The 14,342-nt window shown below is 44.8% G+C and overlaps 1 protein-coding gene across 1 annotated transcript in view; it reads right to left on the bottom strand.

Moving 5' to 3' along the window:
- Positions 1-813: 813 nt before the first annotated feature.
- The window catches only part of LOC116837177 (uncharacterized), a 52,667-nt gene continuing 39,138 nt past the window's right edge, over positions 814-14,342 (bottom strand). The window contains exons 4-6 of the mRNA XM_032801393.2: positions 11,080-11,252; positions 8,189-8,290; positions 814-2,086 (exon numbers count right to left, since the gene is read on the bottom strand). Of these exons, the coding sequence (XP_032657284.1) occupies positions 1,062-2,086; positions 8,189-8,290; positions 11,080-11,252 (1,300 nt within the window). The 3' untranslated portion in view covers positions 814-1,061. The remainder of the gene's footprint in view (positions 2,087-8,188; positions 8,291-11,079; positions 11,253-14,342) is intronic.

The following is a 14,342-nucleotide window of genomic DNA, read 5'->3' on the forward strand; positions in this document are numbered from 1 at the left end:
ACATTCTAAGATTAATTCTCTTCCCCTTCATTTTAAAAGGAACCTGGATATTTAACCTGGGCTTTGTGGATCCCAGTGTTGTTCCTGTGAACAACCTAAAAGTTAGGCATTATAATTATCTGAGTGTCACAACGCATAAATCCCATGGTGGATTTGGGCCTAAAACACTATCAAGAATAAATGAGAAGTCATAGCATATAACATAAAGGTTGTTCTAGATCTATAACACCTGAATGGAGCATGATCAGTGTTCAGAGCTTCTCAAGAAGTTACAATCTAATCCCATCCTAGCCTCTTGCTCTGTACAACTCTGTCCCAAGAAAGTGATTTCATTTTTCTGGTTTAATAACTACCCATTGCATATCCTCACAACATGGCTATTCCAGCCTAGCCTGATGCTCTGAAAATCATGGGAATTGGAAAAGATCATCTCTAACCAGGACATTTCTATGATGCATGTCCTGTGTGGAATTTCTTATGAGGTTTAGGCTCTGCCAGAAGCAATTCCCACAGTTGAGCCACTTATAGGGTCTCTCTTCCCTGTGGGTTCTCTGATGTGATAGAAGATGTGAGCTCACACTGAAGGTTTTCCCACACTCCTTGCATTCGTAGGGTTTCTCTCCTATGTAGATTCTCTGCTGTTGACTAAGAGTTCAGCTTCAACTGAAGATTTTCCTTCAGTCAGAGAAGATATAGGGCTTCTCTTCTGTGCGGATTGTATGATGCGTAATAAAGGCTGAGCTCTTACTGAAGCTTTTCCCACAGTCCATACACTTGTAGCGTCTTTCTCCACTGTGGATTCTCTATTTGAAAGAGTTTCTCCCCCATGAGATTCTTTGGTGAATAATAAGGGTTGACCTCTCTGAAGCTTTTCCTGCACTAGGGGCATTCCTAGGGTCTCTTTTTTGTATGGGTTCTTTGATAGGAATAGAAGCTGTGAGCTTTGACTGAATCATTTCCCACACTCACTGCATTTGCAGTGTCTCCTCCCATGTTGATTCTCCAGTGATTAGTGAAATTTGAACTCTGAAGTTTTTCCCATAGTTGAGGTAGTTATAGCATTACTTTCCTGTGTGGATTATCTGATGTTTAATAAGGGATGAGCTGTGACTGAAGCGTTTCCCGCAATTCAGGCAATTATAAGGTTTCTCTCCTGTGTGGATTCTCTGATGTCTAATAAGGTGTGAGCTCTGACTGAAGCTTTTCCCACACTGGAGGCATTCATAGGGTCTCTCTCCTGTGTGGGTTCTCTGATGCGATAGGAGGTGTGAGCTCACACTGAAGCTTTTCCCACACTCATTGCATTTGTAGGGTCTCTCTCCTGTGTGGATTCTCTGATGAGTAATAAGAGTTGAGCTCCTACTGAAGTTTTTTCCACACACAGGGCACTCATAGGGTCTGTCTCCTGTGTGGGTTCTTTGATGTGATAGAAGCTGTGAACTTTGACTGAAACTCCTCCTGCACTTGGAGCATTCATAGGGTCTCTCTCCTGTGTGGGTTCTCTGATGTGACAGAAAGTGAGAACTCACACTGAATCTTTTCCCGCACTCACTGCATTTGTAGGGTTTCTCTCCCGTGTGGATTCTATGATGTTGAATAAGGGTTGAGCTGCAATTGAAGCTTTTCCCACAGTCAGGGCAATTATAGGGCTTCTCTCCTGTGTGGATTGTATGATGTGTAATAAGGGCTGAACTCTGTATGAAGCTTATCCCACAGTGCAGACACTTATAGGGTCTCTCTCCTGTGTGGATTCTCTGGTGAATAATAAGGACTGATTTCCAAGGGAAGCTTTTCCCACAATCCCCACAAGTGTAGGGTCTCTCTATAGTGGAGTTTCTCTGTTCAACAGTTCCTTTGATTTTCTTGACCCGTTTGCTTCTGAGAGTAGATTTAGCCTGTCTCTCCCCTGAGTGGTCTTCCTGCTGCCTCTCTGGCCTGTGCTGCCTCTCACGGATATCTGGCTCCTCAGGATTCTGGGAAACCTCCTTTTCAGCTCTTCCAGATACCTTCCCATGTAGATCAACTTGCTCAGGATCTTCCTGCTGAGGATTCTCCTCCTCATTCTCACTCATCATGCCATCACCTTCTGAAAGAGAGAGAGAATCCAGACAGGAGTCAGTCTCAGTGCTGAGGGGGAAGGAAATGACAGTAAGGGGAACAGGAAAGGGGACCAAAACCAAATAATTGCTAGGGAGATTAAAAGATCAGCAGCTGAATCCTATTAACCCCTTGTGATCTTAAGAGCAACCCAATGCCAGAAGGCCAGGGGCTTCCTATAGCAGTGAGTTTCAGCTGGCCTGGCCATCTCATGCAGAACAACTCACTATTGCTATACAGTAACTCCTCACTTAATGTTATTCTGGTTAATGTTGTTTCATTGTTACGCCACTGATCTATTAGAGAACATGCGTGTTTAAAGTTGCGCAATACTTCCTTATAATGTTGACAAAGCAGGCATCTGCCAAACAACTGCTTGCAGGAAGAGCAGCCCATTGGAGCTAGCTGGGGGTGGGGGTAGCTGACAGCCCCCCATCAACTCCCCTAAGTTCCCTGTGCGGCAGCTGCCCAGCAGTCTATCAATTGCCGGGCAGTTCAGGTGTACCTCCCCTCACTGTTGTGTGCTGGTTCTGCCCTCTGCCTTGGAGCTGCTCCTGGGAGCCTCCTGCTTGCTGTGCAGGGGATGGAGGGGAAGAAGGGTGCTGATGTCAGGGTGTCCCCCTGTCCCTCGCTCCTGTATCCCATCTCCACAGAACGGGAGCAGGGGGCATGAGACAGGGCTCAGGATGGAGGGAACTTGGTGGCAGCAACTGCTATCTCAACCTGCTGATCTACTTAAAAAGGCAATGTACTTAGAGTGGGGTCAGCATACTTAAAGGGGCAATATGCATCTCTCTCTCTCTCACACACACACACACACGCTCATGGTGTGTATCTCTGTCTCACACACACGAAGCCCCAGCACTTTGGAAAGTGGAGGGAGTGGTGTGCTCCAGTGGGATAGCGTAGGTTCATCATCACCTTCAGTTTCCGCAGGGAATGTTTACAGCCACTGCCATGCATCTATTGTGTGTCCTCCCTCCATCTGTGCTGCCTTGCGGAGTGTGAGACTACATTAACAACATTGCGTTAAACCTTGAGGGCTCAGCTGAGTGCTAGTTCATCATTTGGCAGCAAGACATTCCCTGGGACAGGTCCATCCTTAGGATTTATGTGGCCCTATGAAGTATTATTAAACTGGTGCCCCAATGCCCATAGCAGCCCAGGCTCATAGCCGGGTGGGAGGGAGACTAGATATGAGTCAGCAAAGGATATCACGGCAGCGGAGAGTCACAGTTCCCTGCAGAGACCTCCGTATCCTTTTGTTCACGCAGAATATGTGGTGCTGGTGCATTTGGCTCTGTGAATATGGTCCCTTCCTAAGGAGACTGCAGCGTGTGTTGGGTGTGCAGAAGCTGACCTGCTCCTACCTGCTGTCATGGGCAGTGGGTGAAGCTGCCGCTTGGGGAGGCTAGCTCCCCAGCCCACCTCTTCTGCCTGTGGCCCAACCCATACTCCCCCCCAGGCCATTCCCCCACTCCGCCCAGGCCCCACCCTCTCCCTCCTCTCTTCCCTCCCCCTCCCTGCTCATCCCCTTCCAGCCAAATCCCTGAACCCAAATGAAGCAAATGACATTTGAAAAAAAACACTCTTCTGCAATTTCTCTCTAAAGGAAATGGAACATGTTTTCCACTGCAAGCCAGATGGCGAAGACTCAACATGCCATAGGCACCTAATTAAAAATACTGGGAATTTGGGAATAAAAAATGTCAGTCACAGGATTTTTGATATGCCCTGAAGTTTGTCAGAGATTTATTTGCAAAACTTTTGTAGTAAGCGCAAGTCAGCTGTCCTGCTGAATACATTAAATATTATGGAATACATGATGCAGCTCTTCTCTGTTTCACATTTTCTTAATCATATTTCTAAGCCAATTTTATATTTTAAATGTACTCTTAAGCCTTCATAAAGTAATCATTCCAGATTACTACATATTTAACTCACTGAAACAAAGACATTATTTTAAATTAATCAGTCACATAGGTTTAGTGAGTTCATAACAATGTTCATTGCTTTTAGAAAAAGGGAACACTAATTTACTGTGTGATCTCCATAACAATAGACATGTTTATGAAATTTCACCAACTTTAAAAAATATGTTTCTAAAGATTTTAGGCATAACAAAGGATTTTATGTCTTACTCAGGTACTGATTTTGCTGGAGGGGTCTCTTAAAGCTAGTTAATCAAATAGTCAGAAGTAAAGAAAGGGAAACTTGTTTGCCCAGCTATCTGGAAGGAAAGGGAAGCTGTCCCTTTAAGGGCTCTCTTCAACAGCGGGGTGAAGGGAGAAAGGGATGGACAGAAAGGACAGGAAGACTTTGGAAGCAAGTTTTTTGCACTATAGTAATTAAAATAATGAGGAGTACTTGTGGCACCTCAGAGACTAACATTTATTTGGGCATAAATTTGTTAGTTTCTAAGGTGCATCTAAAAATCTATGCAAGGATTTCTTTAGAGATGTGATTTTATATTCTTCAGCAACACACTAATGAAATATTTGTAAAGCAAATTTTAAACTAAGGTTCCGTAGACTAACATATTCTAAGTAAATATTACAGTGGTGCACAACTGTTTTTGTCAGTAAATTCAGAAACTGACACTATATACCCAGGGGTTGGCAAATGCCTGTTAAATGGCTTCATTAACACTTGAATGGCTCTTTGAACAGTTTCAATGATCAGTTTCAATGTTGTGCTAATAGGTCTGGCAGGCTGGAAGGCTTTTTCACTTTTAAGTTACTAGATCCCCTTTGGAGGAAGACTCATCAGGCTGCAGCAGCCATCTGTGGTGGATGCCTGCAAGAAGGATCAGAACAAGGATAGGAAGAGGCGGGAGGGTATACACCAAGACCCAGGGGTGCCCCAAAGTTTTGGGTGCCCTACGCAACTGCATATGCTGTGTATGCCTAAGGCTGACCCTGCCCTGGGAAATATCCCACCCTTTTCCATCCTCTGACTCCACCACCTCAACCAAGCTTCACAATCATCATTGCTGTGTACCGTATTAAACTGTTTGTTTAAACTTATACTGTAAGTGTGTATAATATATATATTATACATACACACACACACACACACTCACAAAAATCTTTTGTCTGGCAAAAAATTTTTCCCTGGAACCTAGTGCCCCCCCACCCCCATTTACATTAATTCTTATGGGGAAATTGGATTCACTTAACATTTCGCTTAAAGTAGCATTTTTCAGGAACGTAACTACAACGTTAAGTGAGGAGTTACTGTAATCTGTATCTAAAAGGTGTTGTGTACTATGGCACTGGAAAACTAACAACTCGCTGATTATTAATATTCTTGTGTGATGTATGTACCACAAAGGACATGATAGATATACACTAGAAATATGTGACTAAAATATGTTTAATCTGAGCATATAAAGGCAGTTGATGAACAGGTTTTTTCCCCACACACAGAGGCCAAAACTTCAGACCAGTTATGGCCAAATTCAGTGAGCTATTCATTTGAATTTGAGGTTGCAGGAAGATCATTTGCACTGTAAAAATCACCAGCTGGGGGTGGAGAGAAGAAGACAGAATGGCATCCAGACCCAGCAGGGAAAGGAACTTTGTCTGGACTTAATTTTCAAGGAATTTTGTAGGTTTACTGGACTATAAAAAGAAAAGGTATATAATCACATAGTTACCATTCCTGTGCAGATCACAGAATCATAGAATATCAGGTTTGGAAGGGACCTCAGGAGGTCACCTAGTCCAACCCCCTGCTCAAAGCAGGACCAATCCCCAACTAAATCATCCCAGTCAGGGCTTTGTCAAGAATGACCTTAAAAATCTCTAAGGACGGACATTCCACCATCTCCCTAGCAGTGGTGAGCTGGAGCTGGTTCGCATCGGTTTGCAGGAACCGGTTGTTAAATTTAGAAGCTGGTGTAAAACCGGTTGCTAAAGAGGTCGCCTGGCTTCCTCCACTGTTGGAGCCCTGGGGTAGGGCTGCGGGGCTCTGGGGGCTATTTAAAAAGTCCAGGGCTCCTGCTGCGTCTAGCGTCCTGGCCCTTTAAATAGCCACCAGAGCCGCGCTACTACTCCAGGGCTTCGGCGGCTATTTAAAGGACTGAGGCAGTAAAAGCAAGGGAGCTCCGGCCCTTTAAATAGCCCCCACAGTCCTGGGACAGTGGGGGGCTCCAGGGGCTATTTACAGGACTGGAGCTCCAGCTGCCTCTGCCACTCCAGTCCTTTAAATAGCCACCAGAGCCGCGCTACTACTCCAGGGCTTCGGCGGCTATTTAAAGGACTGAGGCAGTAAAAGCAAGGGAGCTCCGGCCCTTTAAATAGCCCCCACAGTCCTGGGACAGTGGGGGGCTCCAGGGGCTATTTACAGGACTGGAGCTCCAGCTGCCTCTGCCACTCCAGTCCTTTAAATAGCCACCAGAGCCCCACCGCTTCCCCAGGGCTCCAGCAGCTATTTAAAGGGCTGGGGTGGTTGAAGCAGGGGAACCCCGGCCCTTTAAATAACCCCAGAGCCCCGGGCTGCTGCTGCTACCCCAGTAGGGGAGGAGTAACTTGCGGGTTCTGGGGGGGCAGTCAGGGCAGGATGAGGTTTGGGGTCGGACGGGTGGGTGGGTGGGTGGGAGACAGGCACGTGAGGCTTGTAGTGTACTCACCGGGTGGTTCCCCAACAGGTCTTCAGTGGCACTTCGGTGGCAGAACCTTCACTCGCTCCGGGTGAAGGACCTGCTCCCAAAATGCTGCCAAAAACCCGGAGCGAGTGAAGGCACTCCACCCACGCCGCTGAAGTGCTGCTGAGGACCCAGTAGGGAACCGACTCTTAGGATGTTGGGACTCATCACTGCTCCCTAGGTAACCCATTCCAGTGCTTCACCACCCTCCTAGTAAAAAAGTTTTTCCTAATATCCAACCTAAACTTCCCCCACTGCAACTTGAGACCATTACTCCTTGTTCTGTCATCTGGTACCACTGAGAACGGTCTAGATCCATCATCTCTGGAACCCCCTTTCAGGTAGTTGAAAGCAGCTATTAAATCTTCCCTCATTCTTTTCTTCTTCAGACTAAACAATCCAAATTCCCTCAGCCTCTCCTCGTAAGTCTTGTGCTCCAGCCCCCTAATCATTTTTGTTGCCCTCCACTGGACTCTTTCCAATTTTTCCACATCCTTCTTGTAGTGTGGGGCCCAAAATTGGATACAGTACTCCAGATGAGGCCTCACCAATGCTAAATAGGAGGGGAATGATCACATCCCTTGATCCGCTGGCAATGCTCCTACTTATAGGATTCTTACTTAGGATTCTTCTGTCTTGTTGAACCTCCTCAGATTTTTTTTTAACCCAATCCCCAGTGTTCTTATATATCTGGGAAAAGTGGATCTTTCAACCAAGGGGGATGAAGTCTCTGAGAACTGAATATAGGTGAGAAACCCACTTATATAAAAATTGTAAACTGTTGAAATTAAACTTTAGTCTTAGAAAGCACATTTTTAAGTTTGTTTGTTTGTAACAATTTCTATCTTTATCCCCTGTACTTGAACTAACTTCAATCCTATCTCTTTAATTGAAAAAACTTTTTTATTTTTTATCTAAACCAGCTCAGTGCTTGGACTGAGATAGGAGGGTTTGTCAAACACCAGTGAAATTAATGAGCTGCAGTGTATTGTCTCTTTAAAGGAGCAACAAACAATAACTTCAGTGAGCATTCTAGGAGCAGTCTGGGCACTGCAGGGAGACAGTTTTCAGGAAATTCAGAACTGGAGGGGTGTTGATGTCACTTTGCAAACAGTAACTGGGCAGTGGAAGTCAGGCTGTGACCTACAGGCTTGTCTGCTGGATGTTGGTGTCTGGGCTATGAGCCACAGTAGCAGAGCATTTAAGGCATCATAGTTGTAGGACAGGCAGTGACATAACTTCTTACTGGTCTGGGTTGAACCCCAAAATGTCACAGCCTCCCAAACCCTTCTCCAGAAGACAGAGATGAGGGAACCCATCCTTCCTCCAAATCCTCTGAATATAGAGGCTGAAGGGTCAGACGGGCTTGATGAAAATTCATACGTGATGTCTGCCATGAGGATACAATAATTGGTCTCTTAGTCAGTTTAGATGAATCCTCACCTGTGTGGCCATTCCTCAGGATCTCCCCTTCCTTGTAGCCCTGGAGCTCAGGGACCCACGGCTCCTCCCCTTGTTCCAGCTGGGAGATCATGTCAGGTTTTGCTGGCGGAGTAAGGAAACAAGTGCTGATCGTGTTTATTAAAATGAAACTGTTATTCCTTCCAAACTGAGGATCTGAATAGTCCACCCAGATAGGCTCCTTCCTCTCTCCTACCACCCTATAGGGACTAGGCTATAAATCATAAAAGGTCCCATGACACACTGTTCTGGAGCAACAGCTCATCCATTCTACCTAGAGAATGACCCTGCCTTATTCCCGTGGGGAGCTGAGGAGAGTTGCTACACTCTGAAGGTATCTGGGATACAACTAAATTCTTAATCACTGTCAATTCCCGCCCCCTCACATAACGCATATCCCTTCACAAAACAAGCCACAATTGGAAGATGTTACATAGACTGTGAACTTTTTGAGGTAGGGACTGTCTTTCACTATGTGTCCATGTACCACCTGGCTCAGAAAGGCTCTGATCCTGACTGGGGCTTCTAGGTACCTTCCCAATGCAAGTTGTTCAGAAATAAACAGAGGTAACACCACCCATGGCCTGGAAAGAAGATCAATAGACACCTGCCCCCACTGCAGTGCAGTGCAGAGAGCAAAGAACCTCTTCTCATGAGTCATGATAGACTAGGACTAGGGCAGATCCATGGTGACCAACGGTCACTCAGCCCTTCCCCATCACCCAGGAGATCTGCTTTGCCCCCATAGCTGCCAGTCTGGTGGACATCAAAGGACTGGTGATGGATCTCATCCCCTCAGGTAACACCACAGACCCAGAGAAAACAGCTCTGGAGATGGAGTAGCTATTCTCATCCAACCTGGCCTCAAACTGCAGAATCATAGAAATGTAGGACTGGAAGGAAACTTGAGAAGCAATTAAGTCCAGTACCCTGTACTCATGGCAGGACCAAGTAGACCTAGACCATGCCTGACAGGTGTTTGTCCAACCTGTTCTTAAAACCCGACAATGAGGGGGATTCCATTAGCCTCCATTAGTAACCTGTTCCAGTGCTTAACTATCCTTATAGTTAGAAAGTGTTTTCCTGATATTTGACCTAAATCTCCCTTGCTGCAGATTAAGCCCATTATTTCTTATCTTACCTTCAATGGACATGGAGAACAATTGATCCTTGTCCTCGTTACAACAGCACATTTGAAGATTGTTATCAGGTCCTCCCTCAGTCTTCTTTTTTCAAGACTAGACACATCCATTTTTTTTAAACCTAACTTCACAAGTCATGTTCTCTAAACCTTTTATCATTTTCAATGCTCTGCTCTGGATTCACTCCAGTTTGTCCACATCTTTCTTAAACTGTGGTGCCCAAAACTAGTTAACATCATACTCCAGCTGAAGTGTCATCAGTGCTGAGTTGAGTGGGACAATTACCTCCAGTGTTTTACATACAACAGTCCTGTTAATACAGCTCAGAATGGCATTAGCCTTATTTCAACTGCATCACATTATTGATTCACATTCAATTTGTGATTCACTCTCACGCCAAGATTATTTTCTCAGTACTTCTCCCTAGACAGTTATTTCTCATTGTTTATTCGTACTTTTCACTTGTCTTTACTAAATTTCATCTTGCTCATTTCAGGTAATTTCTTCAATTTGTCAAGACTGTTTTGAATTCTAATCGTGTCCTTGCAACCCCTCCCAGCTTGGTGTCTTCCACAAATTTTATTAGCAAACTCATCACTTGACTCCATCAGGTCATTAATGAAAATATTGACTAATACTGGACCCAGGACAGATTACTGTGAACCCCCACAAAATATGTCTTCCTTATTTAACAGCAATCTATAGGTAACTATTATTTGAGTAAAGTTTTTCAACTAGGCACCAGACATTCACATAGTAAGACACAGTCCCTGTCCCAAAGTCTAAAATGACAAGACAGACAGTGGATTATCGTCTCAATTTTACAGAGGGGGAACTGAAGACCAGAGGGAATAAATCTAGGACTGTTAAAAGGGCCCAGGCACCCAAGTCAACAGGGCTGGATGTGTAACTCCCTGGGACCCTTTGAAAGCCACAGTCTGAGTGACTTACAAAAGCTCAGACAGGGAGACTATAGCAGAATTTAAACCAGGTCTCCTGAGTCCCAGTATAGTGTCTGAAACACAAGAGCAGCTTGCCTCACTTTTTGTACGCTGGTGACATACTCCACAGAACACTTCCAGACCGTAAAGTACTTCACAAACCCTCACTCAGCCCCATAACCCAGCCCCTCTCACTGTGAGAAACCAGCACGTCACTGATACCAACCACGGCCAGCAAGAGACACCAGGAACAACATCCTCCTTCCCGGGATTCAGCACATTGGCACAAGTGGTAGCTCGAGGCATGAACAGTAGCACTCTCACACTAGTCTATGCCCTTCATGATTGGTAGAAGAGTCAGGAACATCTGGGCCCTCCCACCAACACAGTTGGGCAGAACATGGGCAAGATGAAGGTGAAGGATGTTTGAAAATGTGGCCACTGGGGATTTAGGCAGAGTTGAGTCAGGAGAAACTTGGCCATCTCTGAGATGGCAGATGGGTCAGATGCCCCAGAGGATGTTACTAGTCTCTAGTCAGTAGAGAGTGACTTTGTTTCATTTGAAAACATTGGTTAAGGGAAGAGCAGCAACATTATGTCCCTGAATCTTCTGTCCTATGAGAGGGGATGTGGAGGGGACAGTCACTCACACACACAATTTGAGTACTATAGGGGCTGATTCCCCTGTAATCTGGGAGATCAATGAAAAATCCTGCACAGAAGTCAACCCAGATGCTTCAAAGACATTCCCCCAACAGCTTCTCTTACCCAAGAGGACAGGAATCCTTACCCAGTGAGGTCACAGTCTCATAATTCTCCTGCATGACATCCCTGTAGAGGGCTCTCTGACCCAGGTCCAGCAAAGCCCACTCTTCCTTTGTGAAATACACAGCCACATCCTCAAAGGTCACCAGCTCCACTCCAGCCCTTTTCTTTCCCCATCTCTCAAGGAAATGACACAACCTGAAGCAAAATGTGGATGTTATTCTGCAAGCTGTCTGGGTTAGAAGGGTGACTGGGGATGTTTTGGAAGGAGATTTGGTCTGTTTCACACCCCTGTTCCCCCAGGTTCTTTCCCTGTAGACAGATGTTCTAGACTGTGATTCTGGGGAAATGTTCTTTAATAGCTTTTTCAAACAATAGCCTTTTAAATCCATATTCACTTTTCTCAAAAAGTGGCCAGTTTCAAAAATGCTAAGCCTGCAACACTGGGTTTCAGTTCTGAGTGCCCAAAGCTACTGAAATCAGTCCACTTACTCTGGAGCCTGAATATGGATTTATGTGACTAAATTTAGGCTCTTGTTTAAATACAAGATTCTGACCACCATCACTTAATTATACCATGGATCCAGCCCCCTCCCACCAAGACTAAACCCAGAGACTTTTTTCCATACTAGACATTAAGTGCATTCAGTGGGACCAGAAAGACAAATTAAAAAAACAACATGTTAAAAAAATTTGGGATGAATCTGGACATGCCTTATTTTTCCCTTTTAAAACCTGCATCGCCATGTGGTCGTGTTCTGGTAAATCACCAGTATATAATTTTAAAATGTGACCAAGAGGTAACCTTTTACTACATTTCTTTAAAAATATATATACTACGATATCCACAGGCATAGATGACTGATATCTACTGATAGTGGGGGGGGGGGTACAATTTAAAGGTTCCCCCTCCCAACAGCTTGAGTCATGCCCCCCCAGGCGCATTCTCCTCCCACCACCCTTAGTGGTCCCTCCCTGCAGCTCCCAGGTGTTAGCTCCACAACTCCTGAGAGGTGCAGGGAGCAGCTGCTGCTTTAGCTCAGTGGGGAGAGGCAGCAGCAAAAGCATAGATTCTTCCTGCAGCTCTCAGCTGTTTTGCTGCTGCCTCTACCCAGGGTCACAGCTTGCAACTGGCCAGTCCCAGGAGCTGCCTCACAGGGAGAGGACCCAGCCAGCAAATTCTGGCAGAAATCTGGGAGGGCATGGGACACCCCTGTTCCCAATGAGTCGCCTCTGTCCACAGGTTACCGGTAGGGAGATGTGTGTCCCTGGTGAAACACAATATTATTAGAGTTACTGTTTTAAAAAGTCATGTTAGCTTTAGGAAAGAAGTTACTGACTGGGGGAAATCTGTGGGAATTGAAAAACTTGTCTGGCCCATGTTTTGGTAGTAAAGGGACCAGACAGTGTTCCCTGGGTAAGCTGTGGGGGTGTGAGTATTAACAATAAGCCCCAATAACAATAAGCCCCAATAACAATAAGCTTCCAGACATAAATCCTTTAGGAGCAGGTTGCTGAGAAAAATATCTAAAAATGAAGCATCCTCTGATAAAATATGTGTTAAATGCACAGTGTTCAAAATCCAATAGAGTCAGATAGGATGTTTCTTCTATGTTAAACTCGAGCACATTATCAGAAACCCCATACACTGTCATACTAACTGGAGAGGGCAATGCTGGGGCAAAACAAATCTACTCTCAGGTTTCCAGTTTCAATGAGAGAATAATAATCTGTGCATTCCTGGTCTGAGGTCAGGTCACCACGATCAATCAAGCATGCTCAGTCTGTTACATCTTTCCCAGTTGCTTGCATGAGATCCATGTACTCCCTCATGCATTTCCATTTCTCAAAATCAGGTTGTAGAGGTTTAACTTGCACCTGCTCGTCATCCACATACAAGGCCACAAAATTAATGTCATAATATTTGAAGCTGAAAGTGCTGTTAACGTAATTACTACTGAAGGCATCATGGTCTATAAAGCCAACAATAAACTGTTTGGTAACTGCCCCCAAAAGAGGTTTTCCTGGTTACTGACATGACTGTAGCTGGAATCCTAAACACCTTCATCATGCCCACCCAGTCCACATGGTACTTAGCATTGGTGGTTGTTACAGCCTCTGTGTGGCCAAACAAACCCCTGAGTGACTTTCACCTGTTTCACAAAACGGGACACTGAAATAATGTGCACTTTATAATTTCAAGTGGCATTCCCACTCAACAGGCAAAATGTTTCTTTGCTACATATAAGTTTTATTTTTGAAGTCCATACACTTCAATTTTTCTTGAAGTGCATGGACTTCTTGCAATTTTTCTTGAAAAATTCAATCACTGTGTAAAGGTCCCAGCAAATCCAGCTTTCTGCTGATGGCTGTTAGGTCAGCCCTGAGTATAAAACCTGTTACCCACACTGTCCAAAACAGTGCTATTGTGGGCCCCTGCTGGCTCTCTCTGAAACATGCATAGCTAGGGTATGGTTGCTGTAGTTCAGAATCAATTCTCTCTAGATTCTGCGAGCGTAACAATTGTTGCTCTGGCTGATAAGACAGCCATCTAAACTGACATCCAGCTGGTTAAAAAGGGTGGTGATGGGGTAATTTATTAGGGTGACATGGCATCTTTCTTAGCGTCTGCCCCATCTTCTTTCAGAACCTTCCGGCACAGGTACAGCAATGTGCTGTGAGGTCTAGGTAATGAGCCCCAGGCATCAAAATAAAATAAAATTCTAGAGAGGGAATCACAGTTAAGGCAGCCAAAGGTGACACCTTGGCAATAAAAGCTATTCTCAATGCTGGTTTGAGCAGGGTTATTCGAAACAGATCCAGTTCTGATTTGGGACAATTCTTCAGAATTGCCCTGAATGAAAGCCATTTTGTGTTTTAAAATACATCCCTTTTACCATGGGTGATGCTCTGCTTCCTCTTGTTAAGGAGTCTTTTAGGCTTATGGCTGCATCATCTTTTAACAGCTTTTATTTTCTTTTATATATTGCCGGGAGACCCTGTACATGGAAGGCTTGATGCCGCTCTTTTGCTCCTAATCACCACAAGACCAGAACCCTCCTGTTTTATGTGCATGTCCACTTCATTCATAACAGCGCTAGACACACAATTTACATCTTTGGTTGTAATTTTAACAGCTATTTTCACGTGGGGCTTACTGATTTCTAGACTCTTTCTCAAAATTGTTACTGTTTTGTTGGTGTCACTAAGAATAATCCTAAGTAACTTAAAAGGTAAAAGGCAATAAGGATATACAGTCTTCCTGTTTAGGCCTCAGATGAGCAGAAG

This window comes from Chelonoidis abingdonii, chromosome 13, assembly GCF_003597395.2.
Source record: "Chelonoidis abingdonii isolate Lonesome George chromosome 13, CheloAbing_2.0, whole genome shotgun sequence".
In the NCBI taxonomy this organism is placed as follows: Eukaryota; Metazoa; Chordata; order Testudines; family Testudinidae; genus Chelonoidis; species Chelonoidis abingdonii.